Below are 21,156 nucleotides of genomic sequence, written 5' to 3' on the forward strand. Positions count from 1 at the left end.
CAACCTTTTAACTTTGGCAACTGTTGGTGGGCCGAATCAAATGGCTTGGTGGGCCAAATTTGGCCCGCGGGCCCCACTTTGGTCTCCTCTGATTTAAGATTAACAGATCTAGAACTCTGCCTTCCGACTCAACCATTTCTTTACACCTGAGGCAAACAATCCACCCACCCCCACCTTATGATCATCTAACAGATTCAAATGCTAATCTTCCCAAAAATGTAAGAGGTTATTTTTACAAGACAATGAAATTACCAAATCTCCCGCGATACCTTTAGGGTATGCAGGTGAAAACAGCATTCTTGTTCCATGACATTAAAAGAACGAAACAACAATTTTGAAAGACTACTGAATACACAAGTAGCTGCCGTTTCAAGTGAATCCTGTCTTCATTCCACTTTCAACAAGTTGTTGCAGTCAAAATGATTCACGTCTGTAGGGGGAGTTGGTCACTGCACCTGGAAGGCAACAAGAAAAAACACTTATTACATATGATGCAATTTTAGATCACAGACCATATGCCTGAGCAAGTCATAAATATTTACAAAAATAGGCCCAGCACTCCATAAAGAAATTTATTTAAAAATATTAAAACCAAAGTTTTAAACCAACCTCAACTTATAAGGAGTGATGTTAACTCAACAAGTTTTTTTTAACCATTATTTTACCAGGCAAGTCCCACTGAGATCTCAGATCTATTTTTCAAGGGCGGCCTGGGCCTGAAAGCAACCTATTGTACATGTTTTGGGGGGTGGGGAAACCAGAGTACCCAGAGAAAACCCACGCAAGCATGAAGACAACATGCAAACTCCACACAGAAAGACCCCCAGGTCCGAACCGGGGATCGAACCCAGAACCTTCTTGCTGTGGGGCGTCGGTGCTAACCACTGAGCCGTTGTGCTGCCAAAATGTTAGGATAACGATGTACGTTCAATCAATACTTTGATAATTTTACTAAAAACTGCACAAATGAGGCTGACCCCACCATTTAATGCTTAAGATTTGGTACAGATGTTTTAGGCTTTTTAAGCTAACAAATGGGGATCACATGAAACCTGCATAAATACAGTAATAAAATATGTTTGGTTTACTTTGGGCTCTAATCAGAATTAATTAGTCTGGTTGAATTGGGTTCAGACACAATGGGCCTTTCCCCAATCAGTAGCTACACCCTTGCCCTACTCACTCAGTTTGTATGTGCCCGCGGAGGGTTGGCCATATTAAGTCCCATCTGAAACCAACTACGTACGAGGGCGAGTGGCTTATTAAGCCCTCCATTCCAAGTCAGCATCCAATGCAGACTTGAGCAGCACCAGAATAGAAAAAGCCTTTATTGTCCCGCAGAGGGGAAATTCAGGTGTCACAGCAGCATCAGTACAGTTTCACACACTAGTTACTTTACAAACTTTAGATAGTACAAACAAAACAAGAATTAACACCGACTAGACATGATACAACTACTAATAATAAAAATATAATATAAAGAATTGTGCAAGAATAGAAAACCCAGAATCAGTTTTATTGCCATTGTCAATGAACAGGATTCACAGACTGGGAATTTTCGGTGTGAAGGTGCAATAGGTATCAAAAATAACAAATGAAGAAAAAACAAATGATAAAGGAAAAATAATAATATAAAAAACATATGTACACCAGCTCAATACAGTAATTGGAGCAGACAATATATTTGTAGTGCAGTTAGATACAGTGATAGAAGTGACCAGAAAAACAATATAGTCAGAGTTGTGCTGTTTAAGAAACCAGCGATAAAGTGGCCAAGGCAGAGTTTTAGAGTCACGTGTTCTAAACGTTCAAGAGTCTGACGAAACTGTTCTTATGGCGGGATGTTCTGGACCGAATGGACCGAAACCTTCTGCCTGAGTGGAGTGGTATGAACTAGGGTTGGGCAATATTGGCAAAAAGATTTATCATGATTAATTGCGGTATTTAGCCGATAACGATTAGTTTGACGATTAATCCCTTGGAGTCCCTGGACATCCTTGTCCTAGTCACATGACCAATTTAGTGGGAAAGATTTCCTCTTCATAAATTTCTGTTCCAAACTGTGTCAAAATTACAGATGTCAGGCTACACATCAATTTTTTAATTGTGTTGATAGATAAATAAATTACAGATTTTTTTTTAATGTTCATCATATTGGAAGCAGAGAGGAGCACCGAGCGGACTCTGCCTGGCGACATTAATCATATTAATCGTCAAGTGCCAAAAAAAATAATCGATTAATGTTTTTTTGACGATTAATTGCAAACGATACGATTATGCCCAACCCTAGTATGAACAGGCTGCAGGGTGAGAAGGGTCAGCTGTGATCCCACCTGCTCGCCTCACAGTCCTGGAGACGTACAGGTCATGGAGAGATGGGAGGCTGCAGTCGATCACCTTCTCAGCAGAGCGCATAGTGCGCTGCAGTCTGTGTCTGTCCCTGGCAGTGGCCCCGGCATACCACACCGTGATGGAGGAGCTGAGGCTGGACTCCACGATGGCTGTGTAGAACCATCAGCCTGGCCGGCAGCGTAGCTTTCTTCAGCTGTCGCAGGAAGTACATCCTCTACTGGGCCTGCTTGATGAGGGAACTGATGGTCGGCTCCCACTTGAGGTCCTGGGTGATGGTGGTGCTGAGGAACTGGTAGCAAGCTACAGTTGTGATGGGGGTCTCGTTAAGGGTGAGGGGGGGGCAGAGGGGCTGTGGCCTTTCTGTAATCCACAATCATTTCCACTGTTTTCTGGGCGTTGAGCTCCAGGTTGATGCTGCTGCACCAGGTCACCAGCCGGTCCACCTCCCACCTGTAGGCAGACTCATCACCATCAGAGATGAGCCTGATGAGGGTGGTGTCGTCCGCAAACTTAAGTTTTATGGAGTCATGGCTGGAGGTGCAACAGTTAGTGTACAGAGAGAAGAGCAGAGGGGAGAGAACACAGCCCTGTGGAGATCCTGTGCTTATAGTCTGTGTGTCCGAGACAACTTTCCCCAGCTGCACGCGCTGACCGTGGTCTGTCAGGAAATCTGTGATCCACCTGCGAGTGAAGTCTGGTACATGGAGCAAAGAGAGCTTGTCCTGGAGCAGAGCAGGAAGAATGGTGTTGAATGCAGAGTTGAAGTCTACAAACAGGATCCTAGCGTAGGGGACTAAAGGGGACTCAGTTCAGCTGTGAGGGGGCTTCACAGCAAGTGGTGTGTAGGGAGTAGGGCGAGGGTGTAGCCACTGATTGGGAAAGGCCAAATGTTTTTGGGCTCGGGCCAGATTTTTTGGGCCCAATCTAAACTCTACTGTGTAGTGGCCCTCTTAAATTAAATTCACTCCAAAGGTTTATCAGTTGTAGACATACATTCTGTGATTACTTACTGTTTTTAATAAAATCTATCCACTGATTCATGAATTATATTTTACTCACACTACTAACATTTTATTCTCACTGATGTGCGAGAACTAAAATTATGGGTACCGGTATATCAAAATCTAACCAAAGTTTGGGCTGGACATACCTTGGCTGATCCACTGAGGTTGAATTGATCCAACAACTTCAGAACATATTCGGGTACATTACACGAGCCATTGCCTGTGAGCGTTGTTCATCCTGAAATGAAAATTACAATTAAACCATTGCCATTTTTCTTATTATGTATTGATTAAGTGTGGGAGATAGTGTCATTCTCAATCCAACTTAAAAGTTCTTTTCAGTCGTCGTGTCCAGTTTGCTCGTTAGGTTGATGAAGTTTCTCCGGAAGGCTCCAGTATTTCCATTGGCATGCTTGTAGAACAACTTTCAGTACTGAGAAATTAGTTAATTTGCTTCCTAGTTTGCTGTTAAATTTAAAGAAGTTATGCCAATATTTTCATTGAAGCTGTTTGACGTGTTAGGTCAATGGTATATTTGAAGGACTCAAATGGCTGATAAATCGTGTTGCTCATAAAAGGAAGGTTCTTCATGGGTTGTTTGTGATTAAAAAATTAGCTGATAAAACTTGAACTATAGTGACAAGGGCTAATTTCAGTTGAACTCCTTTTTGCTTTGTTCCTTGAGGCAAAAATTGTCTTTTGACTGAAGATTTCAATACAGGATAATGAGAAACTTGTGTACAGATGAGAAAAAGAGGTTTGCTTTGCTTACCAGCTGTTGACTATCAGTTGAGGTGCTTTTGGTTGTTTCCATTGGTTTTGTCGTTGCATGCCATCAAATTGCTTTACGGTGATGGATCCATTTCCAAGGGAACTACATTGGAACATTTTGACAGTAACATTCTCCTAATCTTGCAAACAGCAGTCCAGTTGGTAGCACATTTGGTCATGAATTCATTCCACTCCAACAGAGCATAAACAGACTCACCTATGCATTGTAAGACTTTGTAAAAGTTGGCTGTTGTAGCTTTGCTTTGTTGTTGGTGGTCTTGAGTTGAAAAATCGAGGAGCATATGTCAAGGTTCAACTAAAAGCTTTATTAGAGTATGAAAGCCAATACTTATAGGGTATTGCAGTTTCCAAAAGCACTGAATTTACAAAAAACACTTTGCTACTGTACTGTGACATGGAGCAAAAAATAAAAATACGAAAAGAAACATAAACGTGTACACATAAAAAACTGGGAAAGTCAAGATACAAAGCTAAGCTTCCTACTCCACAGAGTTAGACATGCCTACTTTATCTTGTTGACAGATTTTTCCTTAACATGTTAAGGGTGCACGAACACCTATGTTGGCTTTATGTGACTTCCAAGTCCATTTCAGTATCTGTTGCGAGCCATTCCCCTATCAGCTCGATTGCCACCACGGCCACCGCGTGGCCCTCCACGACTTGAGCCGTACGAGTCACGAGGAGGGTAGCCTCTCTCAACAGGGGGAGCTGGGCCCCTTTCCTGCCTGCCCATTCGCTCACCACGGCTAGGTGGATATGGGTCACTCCGACTGCTGGGGTAACTGTCACGACTGCCATAGCCATCCCGGGAGCTGCTGCCATAGTCATCATAACGACTGCTTCCACCACCTCCACCATAGGATGGTGGGGGGCCTCGTGAAGGAGGGGCGCTGCGTGAGTTACCTGCAGGGTCAATGGTTCAGGTAATTGGAAAGATTCAATTTACACATTTTATTGCACTGTCAAGTGCTCATGTTTTGCCAATAGAATTTACTGAAAATTTTCATGAGATTACTTTTAAATATTTCACCAATTCAAGACTTAAATTTAACATGAATATTTTTGTTGATACTGAAAATAATTAAGTATTTACCACTGTTTTCTGCATGCCATTTATTTGAGTAACCATTTTCCTTTTTATGGCTCCAAGTGTTGGGAAAGATGAGGTTTTCAGACTTGTCTTGATTACTTTTTTGAGGGTTACTCCTTGAGGGACTGCTTAGTTAGGCAACTCATACTGGATAACAGATACTTCCAAAGATTTGGGGATTCCATTTGGCGACATACTTTTGGCGGACCACAAGCTATTTGCTGTTACTTTTGAATCACATTCCCAGGTATTTTATTGATTGAAATAACAAGTGGATATGTAATCGACTGACTCAATGATTGGATTTTGTTTTGTTTGCAGATGAGATGCCAATGGTTTAACATTCCAAATAGAGTAAAACTATGAAGGCTGGACTGTTGATCAGGGAAAGAATGTTTTTTTTTTCCTCTAAGGAGGCAAAACACTGGAGTTTCCTGTGACTGGACAAAGTGGAGGCGAGTGCCATGATTTGGTTTGTCATTTGTGTGGCTCTTTGTTGTGTTTCTGATAATTAGTCATTACTCTAAAAGAGGTGTATCTTACCATAACCATCGTATGAATCTCGGTAGGAGCCACCACTTGGACGATCCATATAGCCTCTGGGTTCTCGACCACTTCCATAACTATCGCGGTCACTATAAACACATGCAGTTGTAATTGATGATCAGATATTTTTTGGGTCAGTCACTAAACCAGTGTAGCTATTTACACCCATACCTGTATCCTCTTGGCATTGAGCCATAGTCATCACGGGAGCTGGAATTGGAATAGTCTCTGTATGAGTAGTCTCTGGGGGGAGGTCCGTAGTCCCTTGAATCTCTGGAATTGTAATCCCGACTTGAATAGCTGAAACACATTGCACAGTGAGCTGCTCTGATCATATGTTGATAATAAAAAAAAGTTTTAGTTGGTTGAGCAACTGAATTGAAATTAATAAAAGCAAGTTCTGTTTGATTAATTTTTGCCTAAAAATTTAAAAATGTAGTTGTGTTTACCTTTAGACAAATAAAAGTTGTAAATAAAACGTGGCCTATTTCAGAATGAAAGGAGACCATTTCTAAATTATCTAATGAGTGCACGTTTTCCAAATGCTTAAATGTCAATTAAGTTTCTTTATCCTCATTTATTGGGTAAAGTGCAATATTTCTTAAAGCAATGTCTAAAAAGTTGGCAAAGATTTTTTAAGTTTGGTAATTGCAATTGATTTTAATTTGGCTCTTTATCCACGTTTGTGTTGATTGTATGTACCGTATTTATTCGTGTATTATACGATCTCATTTGTAATATTTCCCCACACCCCATTTTTAGCCTAAAAAGCATAAAAAAATAAATTCTCATAATAACTCAATTTCATTTGGATTTCAGAATTTTTTAGCCTTTATACATATCAGTAAAATGATCATTTGACTGTTGTATCAGTTTTTAAATTTTATTTTAACAACATATGTACTAAAAGGTTCACAACAATAAATGTATAACAGTAAATACAACAAAACCTATCAATGTGAAATTTAGCAATGCTCATTTGTTAACTGGTGTGATATAACAGACAGAGCTATGTGGCTCTAAAAAGTGTGAGTGAAACTGAATCAAAAGCCTTCAAAATCAGGCTCACCACCTGTATCATTAAATGTTTCTGGTAATCCTCGTCTGTAATAGCCTGGTAAAAACCAGACCCTGTCCTTCACTTTGCTTCGTACAAGGGTCTGGACTCGCTGCTACAGAGAAGCGATTCTTGCTGGAGGCGTGGCCTCTGCTGAAGTGTGTGTGTATGTCGCTGGAGGCTAAGCTAAGAAGCTAACCAGAAATCGCGTGTGCTCTAAACCAGTGTTTCCCAAAACCTCAAGGTGGGGTCCTGAAAAGATTTTCTGAATTAGTTACATTTTTGCCTTAGTTGTTACAAATGAGTGAGGTTAGTATATTTAAAATGGATAAATGTAGTATAAAAATATTGTTACTATGCCCATGTTTAGTTGACCTGATAGAAATGTTTATCATCCAAAAATAGTTGTAAGCACAGGTCTCTGCTACTGTTATTTTGTGGGTCAAAAGCTGAAACGTTTGGGAACCACTGCTCTAAACAACCCTACTGAGAGGAGAAAAGTACCGAGCTGAACAAGACGACTATTAATGAGAGATGCTGCTTTGTCAGACAAATTTAATTTAATTTTGAAGCCTTATTAACACGGAGTGGCTTCATTCACTTCCTCCACTGCCATTGCTAAACTAACTAGCCGACACTGCGCAGAAAATCGACGTTGTTCAAAACTCCACCTTCTAGTTGCTGATTGGCTCAGGTAAAATACAAGCAGACACTGCACAGAAAATCGATGTTCTGTTCTCTGATTGGTTCTGCTAAAAATCTGCCAGTGAAATCCTTGTCTATGGGAGAAATCCCAGACGGAGCAGTGAAGGGAAACTAGAATTGAGCGGAACTGCGTAGGAAGGCAAGGGCCTGGCTACCTCTGTAATAAAGGCATCAGAATCCCACCCAGCAATCTCATTCCTTGTGTCTCGCCAGCGCCCCCTCTGGTGGGGAAACTTTTTTCAGGTAGACTAACTTTTACAGAACACCGGTAGACAGCACCCATTAAGCTGACCATGTGTTTGTTGTTGTTCCAGGAGCGGCCCGGTCGCACACTATTAGTTCGTTATCATTACTAAGCTGCAGGACTACCTTTTTTTTCTTTTTTTCTCATCATGTTGCCTGCTTGGATCTGTTACTATCTCGCTCAGAGGCACGAAGGAGTGTCAGAGGTAAGCTCGCTTCAACCCTTTTACGATGTGGTCTCATTTCCGGACTCAAGCATTTTGTGAATGAGGCTGACATTTCAGTTAAAATACATAAGCAAAAATATTTATCCGAGTATAGTACTACCCCTCAACTTTATGGATGATTTTATGGATTTAATTTTTCGTATTATACTTGAATAAATACTGTATATAAAGATCTACAAAAAACAAAGGTATTTCATACTTGTCTCTAGGGTTGTAATGGTCATCTCTTGGTGATGAGTAATCATCCCTCCTGGACATCGAGTCTCTGCGAGGTGGGGGTGGACCATATGGATCTCTGTCTCTTGACATTGGTGCTAGAATAAGTAATAAATTAGGTTAGGTACTAAAAAGTCAAAGACAAGTCGTTCCATCAAATTTTGAAGCTACAACCACCACCACTACCACACAGAAAATGAAAAAACATATTACAGTGAACAATACTTACGTCTACTCATAGGACCAGATGGGGCCGGTCTCTTTAGTGGGGGACCTCCATTACGAACTGGGGGACCACGTTTCAGTGGTGGGGGACCTCTGGATGACATCCCTTTATAGAAGGGTTCCTCAGATCCTGAATCATAGTAGTCTTGACAGACAGACAATGCAATTTATGGGCTTGTTGATTTTACATATACTATTACAAAAAGATACGGAGTAAATGTATATGCATAATATGCATGATATTCTTTAAAGTTTTTAATCAACTGATATAGTTGAAACACTTACCTCTGGATGGGGGACCCCTCATGCCTCCTCTAGAACCACGGGGTCCTCTGGGCGGACCACGACTGCGGGAGTGCATTGGAGGGCCTCGCCTGCCAGAACTTTCAAACTGAGGTTTTGTGGCTTGCTCCACTTTGATAGACTTGCCATCAAGAGACTGATTAAAAAGTTACATTGTTATGGTGATTTGTTTGATAATGCTTCAAAAATGAAGAATGAGGAGGRAAAAAAAGGGGTTACCTTTCCATTCATTTCACGTGCTGCATCTTTTGCATCAGCAGGATTTTCAAAGGTAACAAATGCAAAGCCTCTTGATTTATTTGTGTCACGATCCTTCATCAGAAGAACTGAAATATGGAAATAGCTGTAAACAGGGTGCACACTTGTTTTTCAAACAAATAAATACACTTAGCAAAAACAAACAAAAATTGGATCACTTCCTTTAACAAAAACTGGTGTAGTTTCACTTTAAATGCACCAGTTTAACAAACAGATGAAAGACTAGATTTTTTTGGTAACAATAAATAAATAAACAAATAATCCATTTAGGGCATAAAATTTTAAAAGCAATTATAAAACAGATGAGTTGTTTAAGTCTGTGCAAACTTGAAGTTTATATTAAATAACCTGTTAATAATTCTTAACAACGATAATGAACAAAAGTAGACAAAAAGCTACAAACCATACTATTAGACGAAATACGAGAGCTGTGAGATATCATGCTTTTATTTCCTTTTTTGGAGCCATGCGGAGGTACAAACTTAGCACGTTTTAGACGCGTAGACGTCAAAGTGTGGTGTAAAAATACCATKCTCACCTTCAACAATCCTGCCGTATTTGTTGAAGTATTGCTCCAAGGCCTTCTCGGTGGTCTCAATGTTCAAACCGCCGATAAAAAGCTTCCCTGGTCGGTCTGCTTCGGCCATTGTMTACAACACGGTCCGCCTGCGAAAAGGAGGTAAAATTCAGATGAAAGACTGAACACTGGATAAAACAAACGAGTAACTATTATAATTTATATGTTATCCTTTTATATACCTTACTCCAGGAAAAAGTCTTTAAGTGTTGAATGCGTAAAATGGCGAATTTTCGCGCCAATCAATGTTTTAGCGAAACGATTTAACAATAGCAAACGGCTCCAGCTAATTGTAGAAGACAATCCTGAACAAGAACTAACCCGCTATTTTTAAAACGTATAAAATAACGCTACTTCCACTTGGGTCAATCGTGCATTCATGCATGCGAGTAGCTAAGCTAACCACCATTACCAACCAGACCGCCCCACGTCGTTATCCGAATTTTTTTTTTTTTTTAGTAGCTTCTACAAGCTGCTTGTTCTTCTTCGTGTTTTTCTTTTTCCGGTGGAACTTGCTGTACAAGCAGGAAAACACTTTACCGCCATCTGTTGGTCGGAATTTCTTTCCACCTTTTGTCATAATTTAATTTATAGCTAATTTATAGCTTCTGTGGTGAGTCCGTTATTGTGGCTTTTTGCACAGCAGATTTGGTGTGTGTGTGTGTGTGTGTGGGGTGGGGTCTTTTCAAAGTATCTGCTTGTTACATACATATCTTAAGACCTTCAGTCTCACAATCAGTTGGAAACCTCGTGAATTTTAAAATGTTGAAGGTTTTATTCCTGCAGATTTTTTTAACATTTCCCTATTTTCATTAATGAAACATGTGCAGTTTAAAAAAAACTCATGGCTTTTCACTTTGACTTTATAGGAAATGTAATTTCCAGACAAGATGTAGGTAAGCACTTCAAGATTTTGCTACTAGAGTAAATTGAAAAACGCGTCATTTAGAATAGGACTTCCACCGATAATAGTCGTGTTGTCGTTTACGTCATCTGTAATTCATAGTAAATTCAGGGTATTATTTTCAGAAACTGTTTTCTCCTAAATGCAGGAAGGTGTAACACTTGCAGCCACGTTAGTTCCACGGTGTCAAAAAACGACTCCTGATTAATTACCTGTCAAAATAAAACTACTTGCTATGTGCATAGGCAATCTGAAGATACAATCTTAGATTCTTAATAGTTCTCACGATGCAAATTTATAAATATTAGCGTACAAAACACACTGCGACCCCATTCATACAAGCAAAAAGCAAAACAATTTGAAATGCACATTATAATACTGGTTGCTAGCTTTTATTTTGAAAGGAATAGTTTGTTTTCCGTTACAAACCCTGTGACTTCCGCATAACTTGACTGAGGTGTACGTCACCGATGCTACCCACCAGGCAGGCAGCGAARTCTGTGGCTTTATAAAGAGTAGAAAGACGACGTTTAGCTATCTCCACAAAGCTGGAATACAACTGTTTCCACTAGAAGAAGGAAGATTTTACCTTTTAGGAGGCCACACAATCTCCGGACTAACATGAAGAGGCGTATATCAGTTGGTTTTGTGCTGGTCGTTTATTTCTGTTCGAGCTCGGCTTTTTATCTTCCGGGTTTAGCCCCTGTGAGTTTTTGTGTTGAGAAAGGTCCGGACGATTGCCAGGTATGTTTTAAGTCGAAACAGTCRCAATTAGGAACAGTCGTAGGAAATTTATTTTAAGGAAACTTTGAACTAATAGTTGTATTTTTYACCGTATTGCTATAGTTGCTAGCTTGTCGCCCCTAGGCCTCAGCGCTATTCAAGGCAAATTACCTTGAACCGGGGCAGATATTCTAATCAAGACGCTGAAAACAGTTGTKTGTCCTCGTCGTTGTTACGAGTAACTCTGTATAGTTAAATGATTTACCGTGTTTTGTTTTAAGTCTTAAAGACCTGCTTTAAGATTCAATACGTCAAGTCTTATTGACAATTGACGACGTATGCTTAGCTGACAGAGTTGACTCTCTGTTGATGATGATCTCCATGGCAGTTGATCATCAATCCTCTGATAGTGATTATATCAAGTTTTTGGTCCTTTTTGTTTGTTGATAAAATGCGAAATGACTGTTCAGGTTCTTCTCACTCAAATTGAAGTTGGTTGTAATTGTCCCATCCAGGTCGTAAGACATTTTAATAAACTTTGAATGTTCATCTTGTTTACAGACTGACATTCAGCTGTTTGTTAATCGGTTGGACTCKGTGGAGTCTGTTCTGCCGTACGAGTATGACGTGTAAGTTATATATTTGTCTCCTTTTTAATAACATTTGACTGGAATAGGCACATTCGGGTTTATTTTTATTTACATGCATGAGAAAATGTATTTTTGTTGAAGGTTTGACTTTTGCAAAGATGAGAAAGAGAAGAGGCCCTCTGAGAACCTGGGGCAGGTACTGTTCGGTGAGCGAATTGAGTCTTCTCCATACAAGGTAAATTGTCTGTTAGCTAATGTGGAATAAAGACCTGTTCCATGTTTTCTTCCATTCAAGTTTGTTTAATTCTCCAATCATTCACTTTCTTTACAGTTCCATTTTCAAAATGATGATAAGTGTCATGCAGTGTGCACAAAAACTTACAAGAAAGACAGCAAGCTGGATGCTGCCAAGTTGGACTTTCTGAAGATGGGAATGCAGCTGAACTATCAACATCACTGGTTTGTAGATGTGTTCACTGCAATCTGATTCTTTCCAGTTAGATTTCTCAGGGTTTCCCCTAGGATTTTTTTAAACTGTGGTGCTGACCTCTCAGGTGGGGGTGGGGTTGACAAAATCTGGTTGTCCGCAAAACATTTTGGTTGTCCAAAAAATCTTAGTAAAAATGTAATTTAATAAGTATACTTTTTGTATACAAAGTTTGTTCTCAGTCAGCAGGTTGACAGTTTTTGGAGCTGCTTGAGTAAAACTTCCTTCGCCTCATCCTCTTTGAAATAGAGAGCAAAAATTAACATCCAACATCTGTAAGCTTTCTGCTGCAGGTCAAATATTTTCATTTAAATAGGAGTATACTGTGTACATGACCTTTTTAAAAGTTACAGTTTAGTGCTCTTAGGACTGAAGACTTTCTGAGGAAAGAGGTTTTTAAACATATTTTCTATCATTTTAATGTTTTCAACTGAGGAGCTTTGATATATTTATTTGAAAAATTATAGCAGAGAAAGTTCTCTGTACAGAAATATATATTTATTTTACTGATTTTTTTTTAACCAAGCTGACAAGTTTCTCCACTATAATTGTTGTGTAATGTAAAGGCATTGAAACACCTGGTTAAATTTAGAAGATATTTATGATAAATTAAGCACCTGAAGCTGACTCAGAACTCTGTGATTTTAGAATAAAATAAAAGTCAAACGTAAACACGTCTTTAAAAGGCGCCCCCACCTCCCCACCCTATGCGGCTGCGGTCCGCTTGCACCTCCACTCCACCCGGGTTTGATTAATACAGATTTTTTTTGCGCAAATTACAGATATTTGATGCGAATTATACAGGTCAACGTCTGAAGGGGATGACACGTATGAATTCTTAAATCCCGAGTTGGTCAGGTGATCTGTTGCAGTTTAGTTGTGCTCATGAACACAGCGTTACAGGGGAAATGTTGTAAGGTGCTTGTAGAAATATAATGTATATATAATACGATGTAATCCTCGATGAAAAATAGTCCAGGAAACGCTGAGGGCTTTCCCGGGAGGTGTTCACCTGAGCTGAGTGAAACTGACCCCACCCCACCCCACAGAGAAAGGGGAAAAAAGTCAGCGCGCAGACAGCATGACCTGCTCTGTTCTGATTGGGTAAAACTTAAGGTGGGAACATACTCGCTCCGACGCCGACAAGTCGACGAGCGTCACGTGGTTGTTCAGCAGTCGTTTTCACACAGACCCTAGTCCCTACGACACCCCRCGCCGATTTCGGGAAACCCCCCCTCCCTGAAACATACGTCACTGCATGGAGTTCCCCCGCAATAGCCGATAATGCAGAAAAAAAGTCAGATTTTTCACTCACCTGACATATTTATCCACATCTGTCCTGGTTAAAAAGCTCCACAGTTTCAGATTCCTCTGTGCCTGTTTATCTGTTATGTCTGTTTATCTCCATTCATGAGTTTTTCACGGTTTGACTATCTTTATAAACTCTGCTTCCTGGTTGGCTCGGGGAGCGAGTCAGTTTTTTTTTCTCTCTCTTTTTTTTTTTACCGAGTGGTTGAAGTAAATGCAGCACCTAACACTGTCAGCACAAACGCATGAGTTTTTCTCGGTTTGTCTAACTTTAAAACTGCTCAAAACAGTCTGCTCTAGTCAGAAGCGAGTTTTTGTTTTTTTCTTCTGCTGTGTCTGTCCGAGCGCTTTCAGTTCAGACCAATCACACATTACTGTCGACAGGGGAGGGGGGTCAAAAAGTTCTGCTCGGGGCTTGTGCCAAAAGGGGCTGTCGACACAACGCTGCGAAGCCCGGTGACGTAATTTTTGTCATTAAACTGCGACAACCCGTGCCGACGTCGGCAGTTTGCAGGGAGTATGTTTACAGCTTTAGACTGTATTAAGTTAAAAAAAAAAAGTAATACAAAAAAGCTAATTTTGGTTATAAAAGAATATGCTGAGTCTAATCAGACACACATTTTTTTAGGATCATCGACAACATGCCAGTGACGTGGTGCTATGATGTTGAAGATAATCAAAAGTACTGCAACCCTGGTTTTCCCATYGGCTGCCTTGTTGCATCTGATGGTAGAGCAAAAGATGCTTGTGTWATAAATGTGAGTTGTTTATTGAAATTTTATTTCTCCTTTAAGTGTTTTTTTATCCTGAAAATGTTTGTTTCCAGTGTCAAATACACCGTTGGTCAGCAGGGCCTGTTTTTATAGTTAAAATAGTTCCTTGACACGTTTGAAAGGCTACAGTTTATTGTAATGAGCTGACTTGTTCTTCTTGAACAGCTAGTAATACCTGAGGAGTAGAGTGACAATACASTCTCGCAGCACAGGATAAAGGATGAATGGGTGTATTTTAGTCCTGTTTTTTTTTTTAACACTTTCTAAACATTGATTCAGCTTTTGTTATCAGATTAACTTGTATTTTGTTGTAGTCTTTGAATCTTGGTTTAGTTTATCTCAGGTTACCAAGTGTCCTGTTTTATTGGCAGCATTACCTAAAGAAGTCTAGTTTTGGTAATTCTTTTTAATTAGCTCTTTTTAAGCAGTGGTGAATCATACCAATCACCACTGGAAATCAAATCATTGTTTTTTAATGACAAGTTTTGTTGACTGGTCATCTTGATAAAAATTGTACAACAAATATTTTTGTTASCATTTTTACTAGTGTTGAAAGGTTGTTAATTGACATTAGTTACTCCTGTACAAAATCGGCCTGGAGATCAACTTGAATACTGTACCTTGGAGCTATGGAAATCTCTTTAAAAATGTCCCAATAATATGCTGTCCCTTTGTGTAATGGTCTGAGGGTTCTAACAAGGAAGCAGAATATTGTTTGAAGGAAATTCTACCTGGAGGCAAACGTGTTGTTTGAACAGAAAACAGAGAAACAGGCTGGTGTAACATATGGTTATTATAAGTTATTTTATATTTAACTTTAAAACGCAGTGTAGTACAAATTCAGTATTTCTAATAAATGGGAATCTCAAAGACGTGCATTAATTCTTATTTGTCTTTTTCAGTCTGAGTTCAACAAGAAAAACACATTTTATGTCTTCAACCATGTTGACATAAAGATCACTTACCACAGTGGAAAATCAGAGGGTTGGAGTGGTGCTCGCCTGGTTGCTGCCACCCTCGAACCAAAGAGGTAAATTTTAGTTGGTTAGGTGTACTTTACAGTCTAATAATATGAATATGATGTGAAAATAATGGAGTTTGTCCACAACAGCATCAAACATAACGATGAGAAGAAACCAACTTGTGATGGAGGTAGCCCGATGGAGGTCCCAGTGGATTTTACTGATGATGTTAAAATAACTTACACCTACTCTGTCACTTTTGAGGTAAACCTCCAAATTATGTGTAATTCATTTATTTTATTTCAAATAGGTTTTAACAGCCTTATAACACAAAGTATTTAAGGAGAAAAAAAAACGCACACAGACAGGCTCGAAAGTAGAAACTAAAGATGATGATAAAATAATAATGATAAAATAAAAAAATAATAATGAAACAAAAAATATTGCGCACAAATTAGTAACTGAGTAAATAAACATGCAGTCTTTTATCTGAAAATGAGATCAATATAAGCTTATTTAATCCTACATGTGCTGCCATATGTAATCAACATGTGGTTGTTTTATATATTCATGAGCAATAGGAAAGAAAATAGTTATTTGTATTTCTTTTGCATGATTTATTTATTTATTTCTTCTTCCTCCCAGGAAAACAATACCATCAAGTGGGCYTCTAGGTGGGACTATATCCTGGTCTCAATGCCTCACACCAACATCCAGTGGTTTAGGTCTGAAAATATTCACTTTTTCACCAGAGAATTTTCTTCTCTAAAACACTCGTGTTGGTTTATTAAAGCTAAAGTTGGTTTTGTGTTTTTCCAGCATAATGAATTCTTTGGTAATTGTGCTCTTCTTGTCCGGGATGGTTGCCATGATAATGCTGAGAACTCTCCACAAGGACATTGCCAGATACAACCAGGTGGATCAGGTAAAWGCATCATTTAACACTCTGATTCTTATGCGGCTATAAAAGAACGCCAGCATTAATTTAAGTAACTGTATTAGATTTACTGAAAACAAACTATTTTAACTTTATTTGGTGCACAAAATTATTTGCAAATTGCAATAGAATGAGTCATTGCAACAATATCTAAACCAACAGCTATATAGTTGTGTGGAGAGCAGAGTTGTCTTTTTGCTAGATGTATTTTGTCTTTTTGCCACTAAATATACAAACTTTCTGTAGGTAAACTGGAAAAAACTGTTATTTTCAATGTCTCAAATGGAAATGTGACAAACTAGGAAACATAAAGTACTTCTATTAAATTCAGGCCTCAAGAATGACTTTTTCTTCTCTTGGCACAATGCAAAACTAAGAATTTAAAACATAGATATTACAGCTACATTTTCAGACATTTAGTTTTCATCTTCCTGTAATCCTATATATTGTTGCATTTCTAAATCTAACTGGTGCATGTGTTTGTAAAATTTYGTCCCTATAAATGGTTGGAAATGTGAACAGAGGTCCTGCTTCTGCTGCACTTGTATGAAATTGTGTGTCAACTGTTATAAGGGATTACAACACTGTTTGCTTTAACTCTGATGCAAATATGTACCTTTATTAAAAACATTTTAGGATGATGAAAACAGCCCTAATGCTCAACCGTAACAGTTTTTTTACAGACCTGCAGTAGATTTGTAACATTTTAAGCATACAATACAAGGGAATAATTGAAGTTTTTCACCTTTTTAGTTTGAGTTTCCTGGTTTATTTAAGTATGGTTATGTGGCTAATGTTTTAAATCTGCAACTTTAAATACCACCCAGCACAGTACACCAAAATTATCCATATTTTGTTACATTTTACAGGAAAACTTGATAAAGATTCCATCGGCCAAGGAAAAATCTTCTCTACCTTATGTAAGCGTAATGACAGTTATTTCAGAGATAAYGTTTTGTTTCAAATAAATCAGGTGCTTGGGTGTGTATGATTTTTAGCAACAAGGTGTATGTGAAGAAACTGTAAAATGTGGTGTGGGCATTTTTCTCTGAGTTGAAACTTCCAGTAAATTTTAAATATCCTAAAAAGGACACGTTGTTGAGAATTGACCCATTTGTCCATACCAACTTTTACTTTTTTTTTGTTTTGTTTTGGTGAAATGATTCTTGTCCTAATTGTGCTTTACTACCAGGTGTYAGTTTTTAAAGCAGCAGTTACTGAATGGTGATTGGTGAACCTTTCATTCATACTGTGTTCAGATGATGGGCATTGTGTTAACTCTCCACTCTGCTTCTCTCTCCCAGGAGGATGCTCAGGAAGAGTCAGGATGGAAACAAGTGCATGGAGATGTCTTCCGTCCCCCCAGGAAGGGAATGCTTCTCTCTGTGTTCCTTGGACAGGGCACGCAGATCTTCATCATGACCTTCATCACACTATGTAAGGACTGTTTTACTTTATATAGTACACACAATACATTTGTATTCATCTGTATTGTCAGCAGAGTTTGGCAATTTATTATTTAACTGTAGCAGAAAATGGTAAAACAATAAGGACACTCATTTTTTTTAGATGCTATAAGATATTCTATTACCAGCACTTTAAAGAACATTCATGCTAAATTCCTTATCAGAAATTACTTTAATTTAAAGTGCCTKTGTCATGCATATATTCAAATACAAAAATTAAAAAAAATCTTTATATTTAAGAAACTTGGCATATTACACGTTTCCYATTTTGTCACATACCATAATTGGCATATTTTCATTTGAATTTGGCTCAGCTAAAGTGAAACAGGAAGTGACATCAAAGGGGAACGCTTCAAGAAATAAAGCTCCCTAGTTTAACAACATTWTTTGAACGCTGACTGTCCATCGTTCTCTGATAGTGACTCAAAATAATCTAAAGAAATTCTCTTCAGTCTGTGTTGTCAGCCATTGTAGCAATRCTCTGTTTACATGCTGAAATTCCCTTTTGACATCACTTCCTGTTACTTCACTTGCAAATATCTTAACTGTGTATGACATTTTTTTTCTTGCTATATTTGATCAATTTTACCTTCCCATAAATGCATTTATATTTATCACAAAAATTTAATGTCACAGGTACTTTAAAATAAATAAATTGCAGATCACAACATTTTGGGCTAAAGTGTAAAATTATAGCAGTGTGAATTGAATGCTGGAGTGAAACTAACCCCAAAATAATACAAAATACAAGAGTGTACATTTTGAAAAGGTTCCAACACAGAAACTAAGTCAGTGACAAGGATACAGTCTGACACTCACTTTGACCATGTTTGAGAAAAGTCAGAAATAAAAGGTCATTTGTCTCTAAGGGGTATGCATGTCCTTCACTATTACAATTGACCTAGATTCCACATTTATGAGAAGATGGAAATAAAATATTTCAAATCAGAGGTGAACTATGATKTGTTGGGACTGAAGGAGGATTAGATTACCAAAGAAAATGGTGTCATTTCATTTGAGTTTTCRTGATCTTGTTTCTTTAAATGTACCGGTAAACACTTTGATTGTCAGTGATTTGCAAAAGGCAAATTAGGAGATTTTGCTACTCAATATTTGCCTTTGCACAAAGGGATTTTATCTACCTGCTCAAAAAACAGATTCYAGTTTCTCAATGTTTACATTGACTAGTGTTTTGATTGGGTTTTAAATTGAACTCGATGATGCTTTTGTTCAAAAAATGTGAATGTGTAAAAACCACAAATTTAATTAATTCATTCATTCTTCAGTAGGCTTGTGTTGCCTTCCGAATGTCTCTGTTGCACAGAAAGCAGATTTTTTTTAATAAATTTTATTTAAACGGGGACAATGTGCAAATAAAACATTGATAAAAGATGCTTTGCACCAGATTTAGTTTAAGCTATTTTCCATTTGTAGTCCCTGAACAACAAAGTTACAAATCTAAAATCAAGCAGTCATACAGTAATAGTTCATACATGTCCTAAATACAACCACTATACAAAGTCATAAAATAGAACAATAAAAATGGTCCTCAATACCAAACATTTGTTCTGTAATGACTAATGCAATTTAGGACACTTTCCTAATATTATGAGTAAAGTCATTCAGGTCAGTGGAAASTTTCAGATTTACTGGAAGTTTATTCCATTCTGTAATGCCTTTTAAATGAAAAGGCTGCATGTGCAAATGCTGAGCTACGTTTGGGTTTTCTACAATCCTTACTGTAAACACTTACTGTTTACTGAGCTCTTGTTCTTAGTTGTCAGCTCAGAGCAGAGTTGGACAAAGTTTTTTAGCGATGGAGAAGCAGTGTTATTCACAATTTTAAAAATAAGCYGCACATTGTAATACAAGATYAAATTATTAAAATTTAGCATTAGCATTTTGTATTTTCCTAATACGTGACAGTGATGGTATCTCAGTGGCTTATTAGCACTTTTATCGCTTGGTTATACAACCCCTCGCAAAAAGTATGGAATCACCAGTCTTGGATGAGCACTCAGACATTTCATTCTGTAAAACAAACTCAGATCAAAAACATGATACAATAATAAGGTCGTTCCAAAGTGCAACTTGTTGGCTCTCAGGAACACTCAGACATGAAGAGAAAACATTGTGGAAGTCAGTGAATGTTACTTTTACTGACCAAGCACAGGGAAAAAATATGGAATCACTCAATTCTGAGGAAAAAAGTATGGAATCATGAAAAACAGATAAACAAAAGACCATTCAAAATACATCCCTAGTATTTAGTTGCACCACCTTTGGCTTTTATAATGGCTTGCAGTCTCTGAGGCATGGACTTGATGAGTGACAAACAGTATTCTTCATCAATTTGGTGCCAAATCTCTTTGATAGCAGTTGCCAGATCAGCTTTGCAGGTCGGAGTCTTCTTGTGGATAGGGCTGGGCGATATGGCCTAAAATCAATATCACAATATATTGACCAATTCACCTCAATAACGATAAATGCACGAWAACTCTTACCACCCRCYAACACCACACACAAGTACACGGCATAGCACAGTCATAACACTATACACTGTGTCTATGTTCTTATGGTGCATTCACACCCAACGCGATTTCAGCATCAGGAGCATCAGGTTTACATGCAAAGTCTATGGTGGACACGCTTCAATCAGTGTCGGGAAGTGCTGCGGCGCCTCAAGCGCGATTAGAGCATGCTGTTTGTATTTGGTCCATATCTTGGATACAGCTGACTGTGAACAGCCCACATCTTTAGCAACCATGCATGAAGAGTTACCTTCAAGAAGTTTCACAATCCTCTCTTTTGTTTCAAGAGACATTTCTCTTGTTTGAGCCATGGTTCTTGCCACTCCACCTCCACCTCCAGGTGTTTTTAACTGCAGACTAACCAGCAGATCTAATCTGAGACAGGTGTCCATTTATGGAAAGGAAATTGACTGGGTGTGTTCTTATTTTCTACCTCAAATTTGAGTGATTCCATACTTTTTTCCCTGTGCTTGGTCAATAGAAGTAACATTCACTGACTTCCACAATGTTTTCTCTTCATTTCGAGTGTTTCTGAAAGCCAACAAGTAGCACTTTGGAATGACCTTATTATTACCTCTGCCAAGGAGGTAATGTTTTCTGTCTGGACATTCTGTCTGTCTGGACATTCTGTCTGTCTGGACATTCTGTCTGGCTTGACATTCTGTCTGTCTGGCTGGACATTCTCTCTGTCTGGTTGGACATTCTGTCTGTCTGGCTGGACATTCCGTCTGTCTGGCTGGACATTCTCTCTGTCTGGCTGGACATTCCGTCTGTCTGGCTGGACATTCTGTCTGTCTGGCTGGACATTCTGTCTGTCTGGCTGGACATTCTGTCTGTCTGGCTGGACATTCTGTCTGTCTGGCTGGACATTCTGTCTGTG

General features: G+C 38.6%; 2 protein-coding genes across 4 annotated transcripts in view; one reads left to right on the forward strand and one right to left on the reverse strand.

The window, feature by feature from the left end:
* Nucleotides 1-248: 248 nt before the first annotated feature.
* On the reverse strand, nt 249-10,040 carry rbmx (RNA binding motif protein X-linked). 3 transcript variants are annotated; one of them, XR_001309962.1, is made up of 10 exons: nt 9,778-10,040; nt 9,557-9,684; nt 8,980-9,086; nt 8,743-8,896; nt 8,462-8,602; nt 8,216-8,330; nt 5,956-6,084; nt 5,782-5,873; nt 3,503-3,594; nt 249-455 (listed from the first exon to the last, which is right to left on the reverse strand). XR_001309962.1 is itself a non-coding variant. In XM_014004746.1 (9 exons), the coding sequence occupies exons 2-9, from the start codon at nt 9,663-9,665 to the stop codon at nt 4,738-4,740; spliced, it is 1,161 nt and encodes a 386-aa protein (XP_013860200.1). In that variant the 5' UTR covers nt 9,666-9,684; nt 9,778-10,039; the 3' UTR covers nt 4,433-4,737. The 3 variants fall into 3 exon arrangements, 1 of the variants encoding a protein (XP_013860200.1); XR_001309963.1 differs by lacking the exon at nt 249-455 and adding an exon at nt 2,223-3,074; XM_014004746.1 differs by lacking the exons at nt 249-455; nt 3,503-3,594 and adding an exon at nt 4,433-5,051 and having other exon boundaries at nt 9,778-10,039.
* A 915-nt stretch (nt 10,041-10,955) lies between these two features.
* Nucleotides 10,956-21,156, forward strand: part of tm9sf5 (transmembrane 9 superfamily protein member 5) — a 19,310-nt gene continuing 9,109 nt past the window's right edge. The window contains exons 1-11 of the mRNA XM_014004766.1: nt 10,956-11,243; nt 11,784-11,851; nt 11,954-12,047; nt 12,144-12,271; nt 14,236-14,365; nt 15,283-15,410; nt 15,492-15,606; nt 15,988-16,067; nt 16,162-16,267; nt 17,149-17,199; nt 17,584-17,716. Of these exons, the coding sequence (XP_013860220.1) occupies nt 11,121-11,243; nt 11,784-11,851; nt 11,954-12,047; nt 12,144-12,271; nt 14,236-14,365; nt 15,283-15,410; nt 15,492-15,606; nt 15,988-16,067; nt 16,162-16,267; nt 17,149-17,199; nt 17,584-17,716 (1,156 nt within the window). The 5' untranslated portion in view covers nt 10,956-11,120. The remainder of the gene's footprint in view (nt 11,244-11,783; nt 11,852-11,953; nt 12,048-12,143; nt 12,272-14,235; nt 14,366-15,282; nt 15,411-15,491; nt 15,607-15,987; nt 16,068-16,161; nt 16,268-17,148; nt 17,200-17,583; nt 17,717-21,156) is intronic.

Source organism: Austrofundulus limnaeus, unplaced genomic scaffold (genome assembly GCF_001266775.1).
Source record: "Austrofundulus limnaeus strain Quisiro unplaced genomic scaffold, Austrofundulus_limnaeus-1.0 Scaffold1, whole genome shotgun sequence".
In the NCBI taxonomy this organism is placed as follows: Eukaryota; Metazoa; Chordata; class Actinopteri; order Cyprinodontiformes; family Rivulidae; genus Austrofundulus; species Austrofundulus limnaeus.